At 37.0% G+C, this 21340-nt stretch overlaps 4 protein-coding genes across 6 annotated transcripts in view; 1 reads left to right on the top strand and 3 right to left on the bottom strand.

The window, feature by feature from the left end:
• LOC110851038 (E3 ubiquitin-protein ligase MYCBP2) overlaps positions 1-4325 on the bottom strand; it is a 33934-nt gene extending 29609 nt beyond the window's left edge. The window contains exons 1-14 of the mRNA XM_022098664.2: positions 4120-4325; positions 3737-3941; positions 3451-3611; positions 3290-3365; positions 2694-3214; positions 2478-2613; positions 2216-2397; positions 1743-2129; positions 1470-1674; positions 1048-1386; positions 771-978; positions 544-698; positions 294-461; positions 15-220 (exon numbers count right to left, since the gene is read on the bottom strand). Of these exons, the coding sequence (XP_021954356.2) occupies positions 15-220; positions 294-461; positions 544-698; positions 771-978; positions 1048-1386; positions 1470-1674; positions 1743-2129; positions 2216-2397; positions 2478-2613; positions 2694-3214; positions 3290-3365; positions 3451-3611; positions 3737-3761 (2769 nt within the window). The 5' untranslated portion in view covers positions 3762-3941; positions 4120-4325. The remainder of the gene's footprint in view (positions 1-14; positions 221-293; positions 462-543; positions 699-770; positions 979-1047; positions 1387-1469; positions 1675-1742; positions 2130-2215; positions 2398-2477; positions 2614-2693; positions 3215-3289; positions 3366-3450; positions 3612-3736; positions 3942-4119) is intronic.
• A 320-nt stretch (positions 4326-4645) lies between these two features.
• LOC110851320 lies at positions 4646-5811 on the bottom strand. Its single transcript, XM_022099057.2, has 3 exons — positions 5630-5811; positions 5150-5316; positions 4646-4961 (listed from the first exon to the last, which is right to left on the bottom strand). The coding sequence occupies exons 1-3, from the start codon at positions 5700-5702 to the stop codon at positions 4899-4901; spliced, it is 303 nt and encodes a 100-aa protein (XP_021954749.1). The 5' UTR covers positions 5703-5811; the 3' UTR covers positions 4646-4898.
• A 1419-nt stretch (positions 5812-7230) lies between these two features.
• Positions 7231-12987, top strand: LOC110851508 (branched-chain-amino-acid aminotransferase, cytosolic). Of its 2 annotated transcripts, none has more exons than XM_022099313.2 (8): positions 7231-8237; positions 9912-10041; positions 10108-10401; positions 10471-10701; positions 10794-10982; positions 11052-11166; positions 11250-11404; positions 11475-12987. In XM_022099313.2, exons 2-8 carry the CDS (start codon positions 9985-9987, stop codon positions 11661-11663), a joined length of 1230 nt encoding a protein of 409 aa, XP_021955005.1. In that variant the 5' UTR covers positions 7231-8237; positions 9912-9984; the 3' UTR covers positions 11664-12987. The 2 variants fall into 2 exon arrangements, with proteins under 2 accessions (XP_021955005.1, XP_021955006.1); XM_022099314.2 differs by lacking the exon at positions 7231-8237 and adding an exon at positions 9463-9617.
• Positions 12988-13255: 268 nt separating this feature from the next.
• On the bottom strand, positions 13256-21304 carry LOC110851507 (cytoplasmic FMR1-interacting protein). Of its 2 annotated transcripts, XM_035852592.1 has the most exons (24): positions 21061-21304; positions 20424-20751; positions 19956-20317; positions 19829-19866; positions 19464-19756; positions 19179-19385; positions 18702-19111; positions 18542-18617; positions 18416-18470; positions 18158-18328; positions 17997-18079; positions 17616-17687; positions 16825-16898; positions 16573-16746; positions 16267-16495; positions 15951-16153; positions 15800-15869; positions 15664-15727; positions 15327-15401; positions 15133-15249; positions 14852-15055; positions 14433-14766; positions 14209-14356; positions 13256-14130 (listed from the first exon to the last, which is right to left on the bottom strand). In XM_035852592.1, exons 2-24 carry the CDS (start codon positions 20631-20633, stop codon positions 13846-13848), a joined length of 3954 nt encoding a protein of 1317 aa, XP_035708485.1. In that variant the 5' UTR covers positions 20634-20751; positions 21061-21304; the 3' UTR covers positions 13256-13845. The 2 variants fall into 2 exon arrangements, with proteins under 2 accessions (XP_035708485.1, XP_021955004.1); XM_022099312.2 differs by lacking the exon at positions 17616-17687 and having other exon boundaries at positions 21061-21303.
• Between the last annotated feature and the right edge of the window lie 36 nt (positions 21305-21340).

The raw sequence follows: 21340 nt of genomic DNA, 5'->3' as shown, positions 1-21340 counted from the left end.
TAATTGATTAATACCGTGTGAGATCCACAGGTAAACACAACTCCGCTAGAGTCCAAGGCAACAGTGTGATAGCTACCAGCAGCAATTTGTTTAATTTTTGTATCAGGATCTGGGAAACGTATTTTGGATGGAGTATGTCGAGGCGATAAGTCGCCCAAACCCAACTGCCCAAAGGAATTGCTTCCACAGACAAAAACTGATCCGTTCGAGTCCAAAATCACTAAAGGATCCAAATCACAAAATCATGTTCATTATGTAAATCAATATAAATAGTTGTGCTTTTAAATTTTTACCAGAATGATGCAAACCAGAAGCCACTTGAATGACTTGGTAAGCAGTTGGAAGATTTAGCCGACTTGGTGGAAAGGAAGTCATGGAATTTTCCTTTCCACGAGTTTTCGTTGTCTTTGACGATGGTTTTGAGCGTTTCTCTTGATGATCATCCAACGGAACAATTCGCTCTGTTAAGAAAAACCAATAAAAAGTAACCAATACACATATAATCGTGCTGAGCTAATAAATCAGCACATAAGCAATCATCACCTTCTTCCACTTGCAACAAGTCACCACCAACAGGATCCAAGACTCGTTGCGCATCAATGACGACGTAATCTTGATCGTCAATGCCTTCACGTGCACACACCCTACACGATCCACACTCTGCACACCCAGCGTCGCCAACGCCACATCCGCACTCCCTGCAAAAATTAGTATGAAATCGTTACGCATTTAAGTGACTGAGCTTGCATGAAAAATTGACGTTCACTCACTGTCCTGGATTCCGATCTGGTCTTAGGGCAGATATGCAAGCACTCCCGTAGCCGGTGCACTCTCTGCAAATTGTACAAATCATGCACTGCTCATGTTTCCAGCGATGTGACCCTGTCGGGCAAATTCCTTCCTGTTCTGGAGGACCAATTGCTGCTGCAGACGCTTCCTCCCATTCTCCATCGTCATCCTCCAACACATCCGCACAACCTGGAGTATAACATTTTTGGTGAGTAAAAAAGTAGTCGACTAATGATATGAGCAATGGTCTATACTTACCGTATGAGACAGGAAATTTACCATCCTTTTGCGGGGACCAGGTCCTCCCACACTGACCTCGATTGTTAATCCCCATGGTGTACACCTTACCATCCCCACTAAGAATTATACTGTGTGCTTTTCCCATAACAATTTGCGATACGAAGACTCCCCTCAAGGCTATCAAGCACCCTGTGGTTGGGTCACAATGAGCCGTGTCCTTCCCAAACATGTAAACGTCTCCAATTCGTGTCACAAAGGCGGAGGTTCCATTGTTACAAGCCACAGATGTTACGTCATACCCTTCCATTCTAATTACTTTTTTCGGCTTGGAGGCTTTGGCAACACGTCGTGGTTTAGCTGAAAATCGAAATTGCGTATTACCACATTAAGTAATGGTTACTTTAAAGTACGATTTTGAACAATAATTCTGATATGTGTACCTTGATCACCGTCCTCTCCTCGTTTCGGAGTTCCAACGAAATATGCAGTTCCATCTTCTGCTAAGAGCAAGGCGTGAATTCCTTCATGACCAACGGCACATTGGATGAATCGTGGGCACTTTGTCAGACTAAGTTCCAACCATTTGGAACATTTAGTGATTCCAGATTTCTGTCCTAAACTTGCCCCTTTCCCGCAGTACAATATCTGCAATTATTTATTCAGCATTTAAATCTCGTCATTAAATGGTTTTTATTTATTGCCCCATGAATTACCCTTCCATGTTGTGTTCGTAGTAAAGCGAAATCTTTTCCTGCACAAATGGTGACAACATCTTCATCAATGCCAGTCACAATCGACCGTGGAGTGGACTCGTTGTCCCACGGGCATGGGCCGGAAACTTCCAACGACTTTTTCACAAGTCTAAGGTTAAGGTCTATAAACGTATCCCAAGTAACATTTGCAGTCTCCATCCAAACAGTCCGTGCCACGAAACCGTCATCTTTCGAAGGAACAATGGCACCCACATGCAGTCCATCGGAGAACATGGTCACGCTCCCATCCTCCAAAGTCTTGATGACTTCCTTAACTTCGAATGTGTTTTCGTTCAACACTTTAAGGTGAGAATCTCCGCTATTTACTATTCGGTAAAATAGTTTCCCCTGAAAGAAAACGACATTTTGAGTCAATTTAATGAGATTTCAAAGATTCGACCCTTGGCTTTTTTCTTGTATTATTTTCCACTCACACTTGCCCATCCGAGCCAAATTTTTTCAGACAGATGAAAATTCGGATCAGAAACGTAAATCCGTCCTTTGATCGTTCCAAAGCAACCGGATCCAATTTTGTAAATTCCTCTTGAGCAATGAAGAAATAGATAGCGACCATCTGTAGCTAAACTTTTAGCACTGAACACACTTCCTGGTGGATCTGTAAATCAAGGTCGTGATATTGTAAGACAAGTTTATGAAAACTTCTTTTTTTTTTGAAAAAGTTCCTTCACCACGAACCTGGAGGGTAATTTACAGGAAAGGAATCAACGCAAGAGTTGATGGGAATTCCGTGAGATAACCATTGTGGAAGGATAGGTCTGCCCACTAAAATCGCGTGAGTACTTCGTTGTAACGACTTTAAAATGTCTGGATTCTGTTGGACAAATAAGTTTTTTTTAAACATTCAAATTAAAAATATTTATTTAATGGAAAAATATTTAAATCTCGACCTACATCAAATTTTTGCGTTGCGAGTTTCTCAGGGCACATGAAAAGTGAGGAAATTGCTTCCAACATGAGCTTGGATTCGCCCCTGGCAATTGCCAAGCTGATCAGACAAGCCGTCGCGAGAGAGGTCATTTGTTCCGCGGTGGAAATTTTGGTCTGTGCTCTGCTGGAGTTTGGAACGTCAACCTCAATCTCCTTGGAGAGACTTAACAATATGGCGAAGAGGGAATCAATCACAGGAATCGGTTCTTTTCGCAGACTTTGAGGATATTGTCCTCCCAAAATGTGGAGCAACGCTTCCAACGCTTTAATGCAGAGACTGGAATGTTTCGTTTGACTCTCTTTCACCAATTGGAACACCGTCTCGAGACCAATGCCGACCACTTTCGGGAGGGAAATTGGGGATGGAATCCTCTCATTGGAACTGTTGTCATTCTCATTGTCTCGTTCTTCCGCTGCGACCAACCATTTTTTGGATTCTTCGGCAAAACTCACTTCCAAAACGAGTTGGCGGATGTTGGCGAAGGCTAAAAGGGCAAAGGTATTCAATGTCAAGTATGTCAAAAATTCGGGCTATGTAAAATAATCAATATGTATCCTACCGGAGAAAGGAGAACAATTCCCAAGAATTTCAATCCTCGGAACTTCCAATGGCAGCCCAGCCGTGGACGAGTAAAGCTATTGTGTGGAAACATTTTTGTTAGAAATAATTACTGAGAAACATCAAGTCATAATATTCATAATATTTAGTAACGCGACTCACCAACAACGATTTTGTTCTTTGACGTGACTTTGGACGATGGACTTTGTCCTTCCGTTGCACCTGCTTTCTCTCATGTTTCTTTAGATGGAATTTTTGATAAAGCGAGTGGAAATACGCAGCCAATTGAACTGCGTCGGTCTCCTCTGCAGCTCCCTTCATTTCTGCAAATTAAAGTACGTCTTTATTAATACACTCAAGTTTTGCTTAAGTATGTGCTTCAACATTGCAAATAATTTTGGAAACATAAAGTGTTTTTAATTTAAATAAACTAGGATTTTTTAAATACCGACAATATTTTGCAGGGTATGCATTGCAGTGCAGCAAAAAGGGAATCACTTCACTTCAGCGAAATAATTATTCCATGAAACTTGGTGTGTGCATTTGATGGTGATGCCTCGAGCACCATCCTTGCGTGCGTGTGGTGGTGGTGATGTGTGTCGAATTATTCAAATGGATAACGTATATTTTTGTACTTTCGGTTCTACCTGAACCTGAAAAATATAGTGCAAATTTAATAATTTTTTCAAATAGCCCCTCGATACGGTTTCAAATTGTAATAAACATAGCGCAAATTAGTCTTTAAAGCGGAGAAAGTGATATTAAGAAATAACATATTGATTGAAATTGAATAATTTTTTAAAAAATATTGCTTGTTTTTCTGGTGGTTACCTTTACCTCTCCTTATTTCTGGTCTACTTCACCATGATGAATCGAGTAAACTTAGACCTCCGACTTTCTCCTGAGCAAAAGCCCTTTTTGATAACGCAGTTTTATTTTCTCCGCTAAAAATCTATTCATCTGTAAAAGATTCTGAAAGTTCCCTCGTGCATAAATCCCGACAACTCACTTGAAGGGTTTTTAGTCCAGCAGTACCGAGTTACCTACCGAAAATGCCCGGATCAAGTCCCGGGTTCTACTGGATACTACCTTCCGTCTGGAATATGAACTCCACAATACGGGCATGAATGCAAGCGTAACGGATGAAATGTAACCAGATTACAATGTAATGTGATCCGGCAAAATGGTTAATATGTCAATAATTTAGTGAGAAATTTATCCGCCTTCATTATTTTTCATGGAATCTGAAAAACATACATACTTCTATGTGCATATGCATCGTAATGAGTTCAATTTATGGACGAAATTGGTAATTTAATTCATTTTAGTGATATAAAATAACCGGGTTGACGACAAATATTTTTTGATTTCTTATTTATTTGTGTACTTATTTCAATCAAATGTACAAGGTGTAGTTACATTTCATCTGCAATCTGCTTTCACTCGATGATAATGATGACACTTGAATTTGACGCATTTGATGTAAATATCTGACTGATTGGTTTTGCTATAAGTTATCCACGCTACGTGACGTACTACAATGATAACATGAAGATGGGCAGGAAATAAACTATTTAGACTTCTTTGCGAAATAGACAGCTAGTTACTCTTTACATATCGTCAGGTAGTTTTGGGATGGTAGAGTTAAGAACAATAAGTCCTGATGCCTTCATCTGTAATTAGAAGAACACACAATTTTGTTAGTTTTACAGTTGGAGACTTTAGTTCATAATTTTTTAATGGAGTGATTTGAAATTTAACACGTTCTATTTATTCGAATTGTGGGTAAAATTTGAAAATTTTTGGGATAAATCACCCCTTAAAAAATATTTCCTCGTACAATCTGAGAATTGAAACTTACCGTGAACAGTGTAAAAGCAAAGAAAGAAACGCCGACGATAAGGTGGAGGTTATTCTTTTTCTGTTGAGCGTCATACGCGGCCTGCCATGACCCTGTTGGGACCGGCAGCTCGTTCATCGTTGGCTCATACCAGTTCGCTGGGGGTTTGTAGTGCGAACTGTTCCTGGCTGAAAACACGGACGCACAAAATTATATTTATTAGGACCACAATTAACTAACAAGATTTATGAGTATCTTGGCACGTAGACCCAATTGATGTTCTTTACTTATAGGCCGATTTTACAACAAAATAGATTCTCTTAAACCCCATTGCGACTCTAATATTTGACTAATTGGCCGAATTAAGTGTTAAAAGCCGAATTAATGCTAAAATAAATGCCGCATTTCATCTCAAACTTATTTTTAGGATTGCCAAATTTATATTAAAGGCAAGGGTTTTTTCAAACTTTTTAATACAGAATAGAAAAATGTAGGACTCACCGATGGAGTTGATTTTCACTCCCTGTTTGGGTGCGAGAACTGCCTTCGCAAGACTGAAAACTTGTCGGTTCATTTTTTAAAGTTTTTATAGCTCAAATTTTGAAAAAGACAAAGTTTTGGCAAAATTAGGAAAGGAAGGACGAGAAAGACCAAGTCTGCCTGTTTAGCTTATTGGGATTTTACATGTGTAAAGAGATCTCCCGTGATGGAGAAGTACACTCTTTCACAAAATTTTCAGCCGAACCCTCGCCTCCTCATCGTTAGAAGACATGGCGAGTTAACACGGTTAAATTGCATGATACTACTGGTTCCACAGTTAATGTGAGTGTCGACTTAAATCAAAATTAAATCGGTAGAATTCGCGAGGATATGCTGTTTAAGTTGGCGCAGACCGGTACTAAATTGGCTGCAGTTTAGGGAAACAATTGAGAAGGCCCAGGAAATAATTTTTTCTACTGGAGAGCATTTGGAGTATTTTGCACATAATATGCACACAATATGCACGTAATATGTAGTAGATACATATGAAAAAGAGAAATTATAGAGGAAAATATTAAACGCAATTTCATATTCATATAACAATTTACAAATCATGAGATTATCATCACTCATAAATCAGCTTACATACAAAATTTAAAATAATTTTGCACAAATTGCAATGCCAGATAAAAAAAATGCAAATTATGTACATACAAACAAACACCTCATCAAATGCATAATAATCTTTTGAAGGGATTTTATAGCTTATCAATGAGATAGTTATGCATGCATCTGATCGCACATTTAATGAAATAATCCCCATACATCTCGTATTACTACTACAATTTTAATGCGTACAACTTTTCTAAATCTAAGCGTGATTATCTGTCTACGTTGTTTATCATTGCTACGTGCAGACAGGAAAAGTGCAGATTTTGAGTTGGCGTCATGTTGCATATTTAAACAACACTGACTGAAATTTATTGGCTTTTCCCAACGAGACTTTTCCCTTGTATGTAACTACATCAGATCAAGTTGTATATAAGTTGAGCATGGTCAGGTAGCATAGTGTAGCATAACGTATTTCATGGTCAGGTATTCACTTCATTCATCACATCCCTGAGATTGCTTGTTATGTCATCCCGATGTCAATAAAGGCTTGGGTGAAGGTTACTTTTTGCCGTCGCACATTCACCCTGTCGCCATATGACCAGTTATCATAATAGCGTTGCTGGCATGTTATGATTGAGAAAAAGAGGAGTGTCATGAGTTCGTAAAATCCTAAAATAACTTGAAAGCATAGTCGCAGTTAGATGTTCTTCTAGCTCTCCGTTACAGTTTACTTTAGTAGTTTAGCTAAAATATTGACGTCACAGAACACACCTGCAAATTTAACCAACGCGATCTCGCCATTGGACTGAGGAGGTTCACACCACGATTTTGAACCAATCTTTCTCCTCCGTGGATGGAATATGCGCCAAATCTTTGCAGAATAGTGTATCCATCCAGCAAGACATGCAACGTTGTTGTTCATGCATATACCTCTCCCAACCCACGAGTAAAATGTGTACGTATCGGATCACAATCACAATAAGAGAGAGAATTGTGCCAACTTTTATCCAAAGTCGTTCGTGCTGCCAGACACACATGTACTAGAACCACTAGAAATTTGCAAGGTCTCGTATCCACATCTACACACACGTTGGTCCGGCTAAATATATTACAACAATTTGCCAGCTCTTATAAATATTAGCACAAGACACGAGGGAGGAGATATACATATAGGAAGAAGCTTTGTTCCATTACAAGATTGTATTTGCGCCTCAAAAAGTTAGCTATCTGACTGGAGGAACTGCTGCTGCTTATACAAGTTTTACTACTACGCTTGTACTTGCACCTCTATTTCTTGCCTGGCAATAATAATCTCTCTGAAAATGTATCGGACTCATGCATTCTAAATCTCATCATATTTATTCTAATGCAATAATGGATCCGTCACCGTATTAAACTTCACCTTACTTAATTCATCCTCACAACTTGACGCGATCGTTCGATCCTCTTGGCTGTAATACGAACGCCACCAATTCACTACATATTGCAGCAGGGTTAAGTATCCACATATAATAATTTATAACCTATGCAATTGCTGGATTGGATTGCTTGATGGTCTATCTGCATACTAGTGCGATTCCAAGTTTTATCGAGTATTGCGACTCTCTTGCAACTCGGTTCTGTTATAACCGTGTGGAAAATCTAACCTAAGCAGTTAAACCGAAACTTGGTATTGGAGTTTTTGATCTCTGCGTGTGTAACACAGTCGTCTCACGAGCACGACGGACTAAGCTCATCTTGAGTGAACTGCTCCAAAGCCCATTCATTAAAGAAAATTGATTCAGGAAAGACGAGTATTTCTTTGCCAAAGTTGAAGCAAATTTCGATTGTGACTTGTGCCATTACATATTTTAAATAATTTGCAATTCGTAACCTGCCAAAGTATTTGTAGTACCACCAATTTATTTGTGTTCACACGTTAACAAATTGAGCGTCAATTACTCCTAACTCTGCCGCACTTGTCTACAACTTCACTGCGGCTGCTGTGATTGTATACTCTTCATCATCACCAAGTCAGGTAATTGAAACTTATTTTACGTTGAGGTGCTAATTGGAGTAAAATGCGGCTTAATCCATGTACCAACACAAACAGTGTCATTAAAATACATGGCAAATAAACTTGAACGAGTTGCTCAAGTCATTCATTGATTACACATGTACAACTTCACCATATTGATCTTGACCTACGGCATGCGTACCTTTATCCTCATGTATTTTTCATACGCAAACGGTCTTAATCCCAGTGTGACTCATCGTGATAAATGTTTTTACGTGGTACACACAAAACTGGAGACAATATCCTGTACAGAATGTGCAACATAATCATGTATAAATTGTACACATGTAAAATATTGCCTGCGTATCAGTTTTTTTTTTCATGCTGACCAAATCTGCCGAAACAGCATCACGCGACTACATATACGTTTCTTTCTCGGGTGATAACCTCACCCATGTCCCTAATTGTTTCATCTCGAGATTAGTATTATCGCCGCATGCTCAGAAATTAATGTCCGTTCGCTATTATTAGAATAATCAGATCACGTTTGGCCTTTTCATCAGATAATTGTAATGCACGTATGCTTGTCATACATACGACTGGAGAGAGTGTCAGATGAACTATTTTAACCTTTTCATGGGGCGAGCCTTGAGATTAAGGTGGCATTTTAATCATTACATGATGCAACATATGTACATACCACAGAACTATACTATTCTATCAACATATGTACATACGAACGTACGTGGTGAGCACGTTGTATGGCGATCGCAACTCCTACCAAAACTGAACCACACTAGAAAAAAGAGAGTGAAGGCGAAGGTCATTTAGCCGTCGTCGTCTGACATAATCTAACTGCTTACAAGTTACTTCATGTATGTATGAAGCAGCAGACAAAACCATACTGCCAACCTCTTTTGCTGACATTAGTGGCTCCTCGATAATGAATTTCGCTCGCCATGCTGATGATAAGTCATTAAAAGTGACACTAAATTCCTCATTCTTGGTTGGCATTAACATAAAGATGATGATGATGTAAGTTGACCCTTTATTTCCTTCAACTTTCGATGAGACATGCCAAGATTGGCAGACTGAATGAGTGCCCAAACCAGTAAGACCGTGTTGAGTACTCGCATATCTTCACAAGGAAATGCGACGCTAACCCATTTCATTTCAAGTGAGAATAATATATGAAAAAGAATTAAACGGGTGAAAATGGTTTAGAGTTACAGTTTGCTCGGGTGAATAGTTATCATTCATAAAAGTTGACTTGGTAAAAGCAGGCAAAATTAAAGTGGGCAGAATTGTTGCCTTTTACTCGGGCAATAAATAAGGATCAATAGCACGGCACAGCGGTGGGTTGAAGGGGGTACATTTTGTCCCAACGTCGTACGATTCCTAGTAAGTATTTAAGGAAAAATAATACGTATTTGTTGATACTTAACAATAATGTTCAATGAACTGAAAGAACCTTTCTTGGAAATATTGCCGGTTGTTGTGTGTATGAAAAAGCAATTAAATTTTAGTTATAAGTGTGCGGCTTGTTTATGGGATGAGGTTAAAGCGAGAGGATGTTAAAAATAAGTGCATGGGTTGAGAAAGAGTAATGGTACATTGGACATAGTCCAGTTATGTATCTTGAGACTTGTCACTCGTGTTGATGAATCTTAAACCTTATGAATTCTTGTGTTTCAGAGGCTCAAGCTTTCTTGTGTATACGGCTGCAAATTTTACAAGAAAAAGTGTTCCTCCCCCGATATCTCGTTTTATGGCTGGATACTCAATTTCTTTCTGTAAAACATTCCACAATGGATTGTTCCATCAAGTAAGAGTTTGCTTTTGACTTTGTTTATCCAGAATACTTATCTAATGATTTTAAACAACCGTTTAGATTCGAAAAAGCTTGGTCGGAGTTGCCAATTTGGCACACACATCATCTCATGACTACTCCACAGCCGTGTCTGATGGAACTTTTAAGGCAAGTGATCTCCAGGTCAAGTTAGCCAAACCGGATCAACTCCAGAAAAAACCGGATGTGGGCAACTTAATTTTTGGCAAATGTTTCACGGATCATATGTTCACGGCCGAATGGGAGAAACCGACGGGATGGGGTCCACCCAAGATTTCCCCTCTGGAACCGCTCAGAATTCATCCTGCAGCAAAAGTCTTGCATTATGCGATTGAAGTAAGTATGTCGTGTTTCAAGAAAATATTCATAAACTTGAGACAAAAATTAATTATAATTTTCTTGCAGTTGTTTGAAGGAATGAAAGCTTATCGAGGCAGTGATGGGAAAATTCGACTGTTCCGACCCGACTTGAATATGATTCGACTTTTGCAAGGTGCAAGGCGTTCAATGTTGCCGTCGTTTGACCCACTCGAATTTGTGGAGTGCATGAAGCGTCTCATTAAAATTGAGGAGGAGTGGATTCCCCATTCCGAGACTTCCAGTCTGTACATACGGCCCACGTTTATTGGGACAGATGTGAGTGTCATACACGATTTTGAATGAATCGTGTATTATAAAATTATTTTTATTTAAAACATTAAATTGGCTCTTAATTATTCTAATTACAGCCTTCATTGGGGGTCGCTCTATCCAATCATGCTATGCTGTTCGTCATTCTATGTCCGGTCGGACCATACTTTGCAACCGGGTTCAAACCGGTGTCTTTGTTTGCGGATCCTTCCTACGTCCGAGCATGGCCGGGTGGTTGTGGAGACACCAAATTGGGTGCTAACTACGCCCCGACAGTTTTTGTTCAGGTGAGAAGGTTCTTATCAAGAAAATTTGAATATACATAATTTTTCAAATGTTGCCTAAATAATTTCCAGAAAACTGCTGAGGCTGCAGGATTGCAACAGGTACTGTGGTTGTACGGAGAAGACAACCAATTGACAGAGGTTGGAACCATGAATATTTTCGTATTCATGAAAAACGAGAAAGGAGGTGGGTCATCGATTGATAGATATAAATTGATAATTGAGGACTATAATCAATATTAAATTGGGTCCATCAATTTATTTTCGTAGAGAGAGAGCTGATTACTCCACCGCTCAACGGATTGATTTTGCCCGGCGTTACCAGACAAAGTATTTTGGACTTGGCGAGAGAATGGAAAGACTTCAAAGTCACTGAACGAACAATCACAATGAAAGAAGTGATCCAAGCGCAGAAAGAAAAGCGGGTGAGTTCTATTCACCATACGACCATTGATTTTAATGAATGTGACCTTTATGACCTTGTATGAATTACAGTTGTTGGAGGTGTTTGGTGCTGGAACTGCCTGCATTGTGTGTCCAGTCAGCGCAATTTCATTTCAAGGCACAAAGTACGACATCCCCACGTCCGAACAGGAGAGTCCAGTGTACCAAAAGTTTCTCAAGCAATTGTCAGACATATACTATGGTCATATAAGTCACCCGTGGGGGGTTCTAGTCGATTAGGTTACCCGAACAATAATTATTATTTTTAGTAAATCTTCGCACTCCAAGATTAATTCCCAAATTGTAAATAGGGCGTAAAATTCGTATACCGTCCCCCACTAAAGGCGAAATCGTTCCACCACTATAGCGTTTTACAGGTTATTAGTACATACATATGTAAAGTAGGCAACTAAAAGATCTGATAATCATCACTAAGAAAAGTCATATTTTTAGAGATTTAAAAATCAGGACAGTCAAACCACAATTCTTCCCCTCACTCGATTTTTTGTAAAGTGTTCTTAATTAATTGTGTAATTAGGACAAAAATCGTGGTGGCACGAAAAATTACAAAAAACATAGCGTATTCTCCTAATATTGCGTATAGACTTTTATTAGTCTTCCTCATCATATTACAGATTGATTTTATACAATGTAGGAAAAAAAATCATTTTAAATTTTCAATGAAGCGAATATTTTATTTTTTTAGATGACCAGCAGTTACTTAATTGCAAAATAGTTTTGCTAAAACTTACTCGTCTTTACTTAAAACATTGCTATATTATTAACATAGTTCAGTGTTGTAAAATTACAATGCGAAAAATATGAGCCAGAAAACTTGTCCAGAGTTACCGACACATGACATTTCCATTTCGTATTGGCCACAATTGATGATAATTGAATATATTAAGAATATGGTTTCGACACTAGTTTTAAGTATAGAAGAAGGGCAGCAAGAATTCATTTATGAATTTCTCGTCAATGCCACCCAAGAATCCAGCATAATAAAAATGGAGGAGAGAATTCGATTCTTCTTGAGCCAGTGTACAGCAAAAATATGAATTTGCTGTGGTAAAAAGATTGATTTAATTTATTTTTCTCATCCTCTCCTGTACATACATAGCGAGACGTCCACAACTATTTGATCTAGATTTTAGTTAGAGTTGTGTTCGTACAAAATGGGGAAAAGATGAGCTTATATAGTCAAACGACATTATTTTAAATCCTGAACATCTTCTTGTACTTAATTTTTGACTTGGTTTCAATTCAATTCAAGGATAAATTGGAACTGTAAAAAAGTAATGTAACGTTTATAGATATTATTTAAAATATTCAAATTAACAAAAACACAAGTTTTTCGGGATCTCTCTCGCTACACTAAAAACTCTGTTAAAATTCTTATATAGTGAATCTCGAATATTTAGTTATTATTTATAAATCAGTATTAAATTCAAAATTGTTTGATTCGAGAGTATACAAATATAAATTTGTTTTAACCTTAATTTATCATTTTGTAGCATATAATTGCCAAATATATATCATTCAGACTCTGTATTTTTGATGGAAATTATGAAACGATGCTGAAAATTACAATAATTATGCAACCTACACAATAATAATTTTGGTGAACAAATATCATGTGCCAGCCAACTAACCAACAATATTAATTACGTACGTTGAGTGTCACAAACTGTGATTCTAGTAGTAAAAGTATGGTTAAAATTACGTAAAGTTGCTGTACTTACCCTACTAATATCTACCAAAATTATATAACAAAAAGAATTAAGTGTTACGTAAGCATTTTGATCATAGATTTCATTTCAAGACATTTATTGTAAAGTGATAGAAGTTTTAACTTTATTTTGCTAAATACAAAGAAATACAAATTGCAGTTTTGTGATATAAAAATGTTCATAATGGGACATACATAAGTTACTACATTTGCATGTACAATTAAGCCATGATTTAAATGTTTTTTTTAGGTTTAAATATGCATGGCATAACTATACTAAACTACTCCTATTAAAGTTGCAGGACATGCTTCATTATTATTAAAACTATGCATGGTTAATTGCATAAAAATTTGAGCCACATTTTCAACGCTTGTATATTTCAATCAGGTTTAAACCTTTCTTTCTGTCAATTCTTTTTATCAATTGTTTTAAATTCATAACATAACCAATAATAATACCTTAGAATTGGCTAAAGTAAAGCAATATGGCATTAATTGAAGTATATATAATTTGCTAACTACATCCTAAAACAATTTTTAGTCTTACCTACTAATGAAAAGAATCCTACATACGTTTCATATGAATGGTATAAAAGTTACTTTTGAAAACACACTAAATAAATATTATACTGGAAGCAAATATTGTTCGTACCGGAGGAAAAGAGATGGTAGAAGGAAGGGAAATCATTCAATTTAATACTGTGGGCTTGGAATGGGTCCTCCTGCAACAATATTTCTCATCTCGGACCTCTGGTACTGTGAATGATTTCGATCTAGGGTCATGGTCCCTTGATTTGGACCCATCGCTCCAGCTGCTTCAGCAACAGACTTGTGAATGGGAGGCTGGAAGCACCGGACATGTTCCACGGGCATGTCGCCATCAGTACAACTGGCTTTCAGGTATTTGTTGAGAACTGCGAAAATCTGGGAATTTAATACTTGGAATCGGCGGATTCGGTCAACCATTCTTTTCAGGTGCTGAAAGAAATGACAGTAAATTCATTCCACATGTTGTTGTAATCTTAAAAATAATGAGGGTTAAATGTTTATACTTACGATTCCTTTGACCACTTCATCCCTTCCGTCAGCTCGTTGTACTCTGAGTATATGATAACAAAAGTCCAAAGCCTCAAATCTTCGTTGTTGTCCCAGTAAAACGACCATTGCACAACCGGCCCAGTGAAGCCCTTCCCCATACAGTTGCCTATAACATAATTATATGATTAGAAATTTTACTATTTAAAAAAATTATAACTCTTTCATGGAATAGATTTACTTACTCTACGGTAAACTCATGTTCACCAACAGGAATGCAATATACAAACTGAAGAGCTGACCACAGTCGATGAAATTCGGTGCATTCTTCCACATTCATAACTCTGTTTGCTGGGGGAGGTCCAACCCAAATCGGGTCATTTAAAAACTCTCGTACCCGGTTTAGAATAACTTCAAATATTGACAATCCACAACATAGACGCTCTTTCGTTAACAAATCTCCATCGGCAGCGAGATTACGTTGCTTCTCTGTACCGTACTTCTCAATGTTTTCTATAATATGGAGTGCGGCATATTTTTGTTCAAGACGCTTTTGTTTATTTTCCAACTTTTCGTTCTCTGAAATTGTGTTAATCAATGGATTATGTTAATCTTAGCATTTCCAAAATTTAGTTTACATCGAATCGGAGCAAGTTTTAATAACCTTTGCAGAATGGACGTGGAAAGATGTTTTGAAATGGAGCAGCATGAAGAAGGTCGCAAACCTCTTCTTGGGACAAGCTTTGCTCAATTAAGAGACAAAACAGAAGAGCATTGCCAACTTCTCTGAAGTGCTGAAACAAATCCATTTTTGCATCGGGATATTGTACAATGTCATTTAAATTCTCTTGATAGAAGCCAAGAATTCCTGTTAAAACAAATATTAACATTTCGGCATTCAATTATTTTATGTGTTAACAATTATAGCTTGTTTTACTCAATTACCAGGTGATCCATAGTCATACAACGGCATTTTGCATATTTTAGGCATAGCATCCATCAGTGTTTTTGTAAACTGGTATATTCCTCCCGTGATTAAACTTTTGATAACTTTGAGCACTTCTATATCATCAGAAAAGGGGTTCGCAAAGTTATAAACACACACTATATTGGTGTTTGTGCTAAGCTCCAGTACATACCTTGCATAACAACAGCAATTCCTTGATAACCCAACAGGCGCACAATTGCTCGGAAATGCGGAGCACCAACGAAACCTGTGGAATGTAATGTAAGAGTTAAGCTTTTGTACGTAACGGATAGCTTACGAGTACTGGATATAAGTATACAAGACTAATTTTCATATTAATTGACAAACAAAAATCATGATATATCAGTTTGAATTCTCAAAAAATAACTACTATTTTATTAACCAATGTGAGTCTAGTAGTAAAAGTATGGTTAATATTATTTATGCACATTTACTTACATATACATATATGATTTTTTTAAATTCTATATACTGGTTCGACTAATTACCTGCATATTGGCTAAAAATGGTGTAGTATGCCATATTTAGTTGTTTTGAGCCCCATAAATAGTGCTGTAATTCAATACTTGCGATTAATTATGTTTGACATGCATAAGTTATAGAAACTTATGTGTATGTACATACATGAGCCATCTGAGGAGCTTTCTCTCGATGTGTTGGATCAGCGAAACTTAGCCCCAGTGCTCGAACAAAACTATTTTACAAAATACAAATATTAGAAAATCATAAACCAAATTTACTAAATAAAATCTAACATGATTTGATATAAAATTACCGTCCAGTTGCAGCATTGTAGCAGTAATTGGGTAGGAAGTCGTAATTGAGTTCACAAAATACATGCAAGGTAATTCTCCCATAAGGAGCTAGTATGTTATGGTTAGCCTCTCGTAACATCCATTCAAAGTCATCAAGTCCTGGTAGAGATTTCTTCAATAATTTGTGTGTTAGTCGATTCACACTCATGAGACTTTCCAACTCCTAAAATTAACCAAAATAAATGAAATTGAATGCTAGGTTTTGAGTTTTTAGACGAGGCTCTGCTCTATATCGCTACAAAAACACTCATAAATAAGATGCAAAAATGTACTTACAACAATGCCGGTTAGATCGCTCCCTTGGAATTTAGTGATTGCCATTTCCAAAGATTTCAACAGGTCGACGTTTATTCGTTGTGTGATTAACTTGTTCAAGTCGATTGATCTCCCCAAAAGTTGAACATGCCTTTGTTTCATCAATGTTTCGTATCTATTTGGTCGAGGATACTGAAAGTAAGTTTCTTGAATAGCACATTCTTCTCTGAAACGCTTGTCCAATAATATACTGCAAAGAGTATTTAAAATATTAGTACAACTACCTCATTGACAAATAAATAAATTTAAAAATGCTTATACATATACCTTGCAGCAAGCTGTTTATAATAAATAAAAATTTGTTCACTAAGTTTGTACACAAATTGATCAAAACACAAGTTGACTTCTGCTTCGACTTCGTCATATAGAAATTGCTTGCGAAACACGGATAGTGCATAGTGGGCACTGTCATTGTATAAATCCAGAGGATACAACACATATCTAGGAGAAGTTTAAAAAAATTGCATTAGTTAACTACACCCTTCAATAATGATACAACTAATCATATTGTAAACTTACTCCATCATTGATGGTTCTTTGGTTCTCAAAATGTGGTCGGTTAGAATCCATGGCATGGACATCTCAATCGGAAACTGCATACACAGAACAACATTGTAATCCTTTCATATCCATTAGTACATTTGGAAGTGTTAATAAAATAATGTGCTACTACTTCAATTGCAAAGTACAAAAGACTCACACTTTTCGAAACTATTTTAGTTCAATTTTGCTTAGTTTTCAAAAAATACGGTTATGAATCTACTGCTAATGTACGACAGAGAGATGTACCTATTGCAGGAAAGTTTAAAAATGCAGGATGTAGTAAATGGAAGAAACTGACAATTTTGATGTCAACTGTACACAAATCAGTTGAAACCAACTTAAAAAATCACCAATAAATTCAAATGATATTTGAAAAAATGATGTTTCAGAAAAATCAATCCACGAGAATCTGCAAAAGAAATCAAGAGTAATTTTCTTGCCAGCAAAAATCATGCTTATTAACAAACAAAAAATCAGTAACAATTACACTGACAACACAAAGAAAAACAAAGTGCACATGAATAAATAGGGGTCAATCAATATAAGTCAGTACATAGTGACAGACCAGTCAGTATAGACTACAATGTTAGTCATGCGGATTATGTATGTAAGTCCTGAAGAATATAGTTATTTCATAACCTACACTCGTATTACGTATTATAATTATTATTATAATTATTACTATCTATTGTGCAACGGTAGGACATGCATACATTGTTAGACGCATTCTAAAGTTACTATGTCTGAGTTTTGATTCCAATAAATACCTGAATCCTCTTCTCCATTGTTATTAGGTCAGAGACACACTCCTCGTTATGCTGATGCTGCACCTTGCATTTCTTTTCGAAAATAAATCACATTCGGCCATCACAAATTAAGAGTATTACATGCCAGGTTAATAATAAATTCCCTACGTAAGCTAACAAGTGTAGCTAAAAATACTCTCATTCAAATTATCAGGGCTTATATAAAATATTGTTGAAATGATTCACATCGTAATTCGCTGATTAACCGTCCCACAATTACATAAATAAATCACAGATCATTATGAGTTGAAATTAGCAATCATCAAGGACTGTACAACATTCTAATCTGCTCTGATGGGAACCAAGCTATTTCATAATTCGTAACTAATTTTGTACGCGTACCTGTATTCGTTTTCCCATCGTCATTTCTAAATAGAATTCCCTGTACCACAATTGTGAAAGGTCGCAGCATTGTTGAAGGTATTCTGGGGAGAAACATATAGTGCAAACTTAAACCATTGTTCATTTCATATGTTATGAAATTATGAGAATAAAGTTTTTACCACTAAAGTTTATCAAGTAATTCCAATAGAAACTAGTTTTGTGGAAGTTTTCAATCGCCAGCAAGTATTGGCCATCAATATCTTTCCTTAATGTTCGTTTTGCGCTAGATTTGTCTGCTATTAAAGACTCCAGCATAGTTCGGACCATGTATAGTTGTGTCGAAGATGGACCTATAATAGCAAGATTGATTTGTGAAACTTGTTGACTTGACTATTTGTCTTCAATATTTGTTTGAACTATATGCAACAAGAATTTACCAACGCATCGCTTAGCTATCTTAATGTCATAGCCGTTTTCTGGGTCTTTCTTTCCCTGCAAAATACAAATTTATAAACTGTAAAAAAACATCATCCAAAAAGGTAACTGATTGAACATAATTCAACCTTCATTGCAGGGTCTTCTTCAGGTTTATAACTTCGAATCCAGTCGGCACATGATTCACGAACGGATACCAGAATACTATAAGAAAGAACAACGATTCAAAACATATTTTAAGTTGGGCAATAATTTCTAATCGAAAAAGCAAACATAAAATAAGCTCACCTTCGAATTAAATCCTTCTTATTCTTCACAGCTTTACGTAATGGTTCTCTGAGTATACTTTGGACAAAGTTCTGCAGCTTTGAGTAGATACTCCGCCTTATTGCTTCAGAGAAGACGGTCTCCATTCTTGACATTAAAACTTGCAAACCCTTAATCATTGCAATTATTTCTATAAGGGCAAATTTCTCCTCTTCGGTATAGTTGTATCTGGTGGCCCTTTCATACTCCTCAGCATCAACCGGACACTCCTTATTCTGGTGTTGATCAGTAGGATGTAACAATTTCCAAGAATACAACTCGGACACAACGGTTGTCCATTCTGAAAGCAGTTGCAAGCCACGAATAGCCAGCTCTGCGATTTCGTCATTTTCAGCATCCGTTCGAGGAGTTTCTTTAAATGTAGTGGTAACCTAATAAGCCAACATTATATCATGTCATCCGTATTGAGACGATAAATAAGTAAGTGGTATGGCATACTTCGTTGCTATATCTTGCAAGTTCACTAATATATTTTATATGGTCATCTCGAATTTGAGGCAAATATCTGTTCAGGTCAGCCTGGACGCTTAATGTTCCTTGTGCAGTACACAGTGGCCATTTACTGGCATCAAACTGTTTGCTTCGTTTGACATAGTTGAATGGTGCAATTTGCATGTCTCCAAAAAGTGGTACAACTTCTAAGTTCTAAATTAATGAAACATCAGTCATGTAATTATAACTATTAATCACTGCTGCCAAAAATTTAAATAAAACTTTGGAAACCTTGAAAATTCTATCAATTTTGTCCAGTCTAATTTTCTTCTTCTGATCTAATTTGTAAATGTTGCATTGTTGAGTGTCGATGAGGTAGAGTGCAAACCCAATCACTTTCACCAGCATGTGCTTTTCACTTGGAGTTAAATACATTCTTGACTCAAACATTGTAACGCAAATGTTGACCACATCAGCAAGAAGGTCTTCGTAGTTTGTAATTTTCTCCAGTGTTTCCTTCAAGTTATCTCGGATTTTGTTCTGTGTGGCGAGGAACATTGACAGATTTTGGGATTCTTGAAGAGCTTGAGACATCAAAATATATATTTTTTAAGTCTGCCCGAAGTTCCTCAATCTTATAATTTTGCTTTACTCACCTTGAGAGTCCGACATGACTTTTAGGAATTGTGCCGCTCTGTGGATTAATATTTATTATTAATAAATTAGTGTTGATTATTCCAACGGTTGATTTTAATAAAATTATTATTAAATGTATTTATATACCGTCGATAAGTAGAATAATCATTCTTAACGCTGGACTTCATATTTTTCAACTCATCCAAAATGGCGAACATGTTGATAAACTTTCCTAACGTTAGAAGATACGCTTCTGAAACGAAATCCTTCCTTTTTTCAGTGTGGCATAATCTTTTCACTTCGGTACAAAATCGATCAATAGCTGTTCGTTGAAACCGCATAAAATTTAGCAGTTTATTCACTTCAGGTGCCAACACCTCGACAGTCTTTTCATAAATTTCGACACGATTCGGCTGTTCATTAGATTTTGGTTGGGGAATCGCTCTAGAACAGCATCTCCAAGTGTACAACATGACTGCATGCTCTGTCCCTTCCTCCAACAAATCGTTCTAAACACAATCAAATACATAAACACAGTTATAAAATTATAATTATAATTGTAATTTTACTATTCATTCTAAAATCCAAATGCACTTTAATAAACATAAATATTACCAATGCAGCATGAACCGTTGCTTCTTCAATATACTTTGCAATTCCCGTCACAAAGCCATTTCTATCTTCAAAATTGGTATCAAAATTTGCCTGGTAAACGATTGAGCAGGGTTGCGCCTCTATGCATGGTTGATGATCCGGCAAAGGGAGTTCATCCAGAACGTCAACGTTTGACAAAGCGTCCGGAAGGGACACTTTTTCGATACTCATCTTGTCTATTCCTGGTGACAGCGGCGGTGGTGGTGACGGTGGTGGTGGAAGCGTTGTTGTTTCTTCTTCAGGTTCGATGTCGTCACCTACTTCTGGCGTCGGCGTAGAAATTTCCTCACTATTAAAATCCGTTTGATCATCCATGATTAATATAATAATTATATATCCGGTCACAGATAAAGATACTCTACTTTCAAACTATAGTTCCCTTAAATATTGACCATGTCGCAGATTAAGAATAGCTACAGACTGAGAACGAAATCCTAGCTTGCTTTAGGTTTAACTTTACAAATATGACCCACAAACAAATAATCTATTAACGCTCGCCACAAGAACATTTACTAACTACTCATGATGTGCAGCTACGATGACTCAACGAGCAATTAATAAACAAATGGATTTAACATTGCTGAGATTGTTAACTCACCACTGCAGTCAGTCAGTCCAGTAAAAGAAGTCAACTGTAATGGGCGAGTGGTGGAATCCGTCGTCGGCTTCGGGGGAGAAGTCTCTGCCGAGCGAGTTGGATGTGTATCGAGTATCCGGCTAATTGGGGTGGCTCCTTAATTATTGGGATGATGACATCCAGTCGTAAAAAAATGAGTTGACATTGTCAACAAACAAACCGACTCGTCCGAACAGATACATGATCTTTTAGCTCACACAAACTTCAAGCTGTTCCGGTTCCGAGTTGAGGCGTGAATTCG

Source organism: Folsomia candida, unplaced genomic scaffold (genome assembly GCF_002217175.1).
Source record: "Folsomia candida strain VU population unplaced genomic scaffold, ASM221717v1 Fcan01_Sc006, whole genome shotgun sequence".
Classification (NCBI taxonomy): Eukaryota; Metazoa; Arthropoda; class Collembola; order Entomobryomorpha; family Isotomidae; genus Folsomia; species Folsomia candida.
The sequence above is the reverse complement of the archived record's forward strand: the minus strand, read 5'-3'. Positions and strand labels throughout refer to the sequence as shown.

What these genes read in the sequence shown, in the direction of transcription:
- LOC110851508 (XM_022099313.2), top strand. Translation starts at nt 9,985, where the DNA reads ATGGCTGGATACTCAATTTCTTTCTGTAAAACATTCCACAATGGATTG. An exon ending in TCTTGCATTATGCGATTGAA is followed by an intron (nt 10,402 to 10,470) that starts GTAAGTATGTCG and finishes ATTTTCTTGCAG; the next exon opens with TTGTTTGAAGGAATGAAAGC. An exon ending in AAGCGCAGAAAGAAAAGCGG is followed by an intron (nt 11,405 to 11,474) that starts GTGAGTTCTATT and finishes TATGAATTACAG; the next exon opens with TTGTTGGAGGTGTTTGGTGC.
- LOC110851507 (XM_035852592.1), bottom strand. Translation starts at nt 20,633, where the DNA reads ATGAGTATCGAAAAAGTGTCCCTTCCGGACGCTTTGTCAAACGTTGAC. An exon ending in TACAATGCTGCAACTGGACG is followed by an intron (nt 15,870 to 15,950) that starts GTAATTTTATAT and finishes TTTGTAAAATAG; the next exon opens with TTTTGTTCGAGCACTGGGGC. An exon ending in AATTGCTGTTGTTATGCAAG is followed by an intron (nt 15,250 to 15,326) that starts GTATGTACTGGA and finishes CTGATGATATAG; the next exon opens with AAGTGCTCAAAGTTATCAAA.
- LOC110851320 (XM_022099057.2), bottom strand. Translation starts at nt 5,702, where the DNA reads ATGAACCGACAAGTTTTCAGTCTTGCGAAGGCAGTTCTCGCACCCAAA. An exon ending in AGTGAAAATCAACTCCATCG is followed by an intron (nt 5,317 to 5,629) that starts GTGAGTCCTACA and finishes CCGTGTTTTCAG; the next exon opens with CCAGGAACAGTTCGCACTAC. An exon ending in TTGCTTTTACACTGTTCACG is followed by an intron (nt 4,962 to 5,149) that starts GTAAGTTTCAAT and finishes TTCTAATTACAG; the next exon opens with ATGAAGGCATCAGGACTTAT.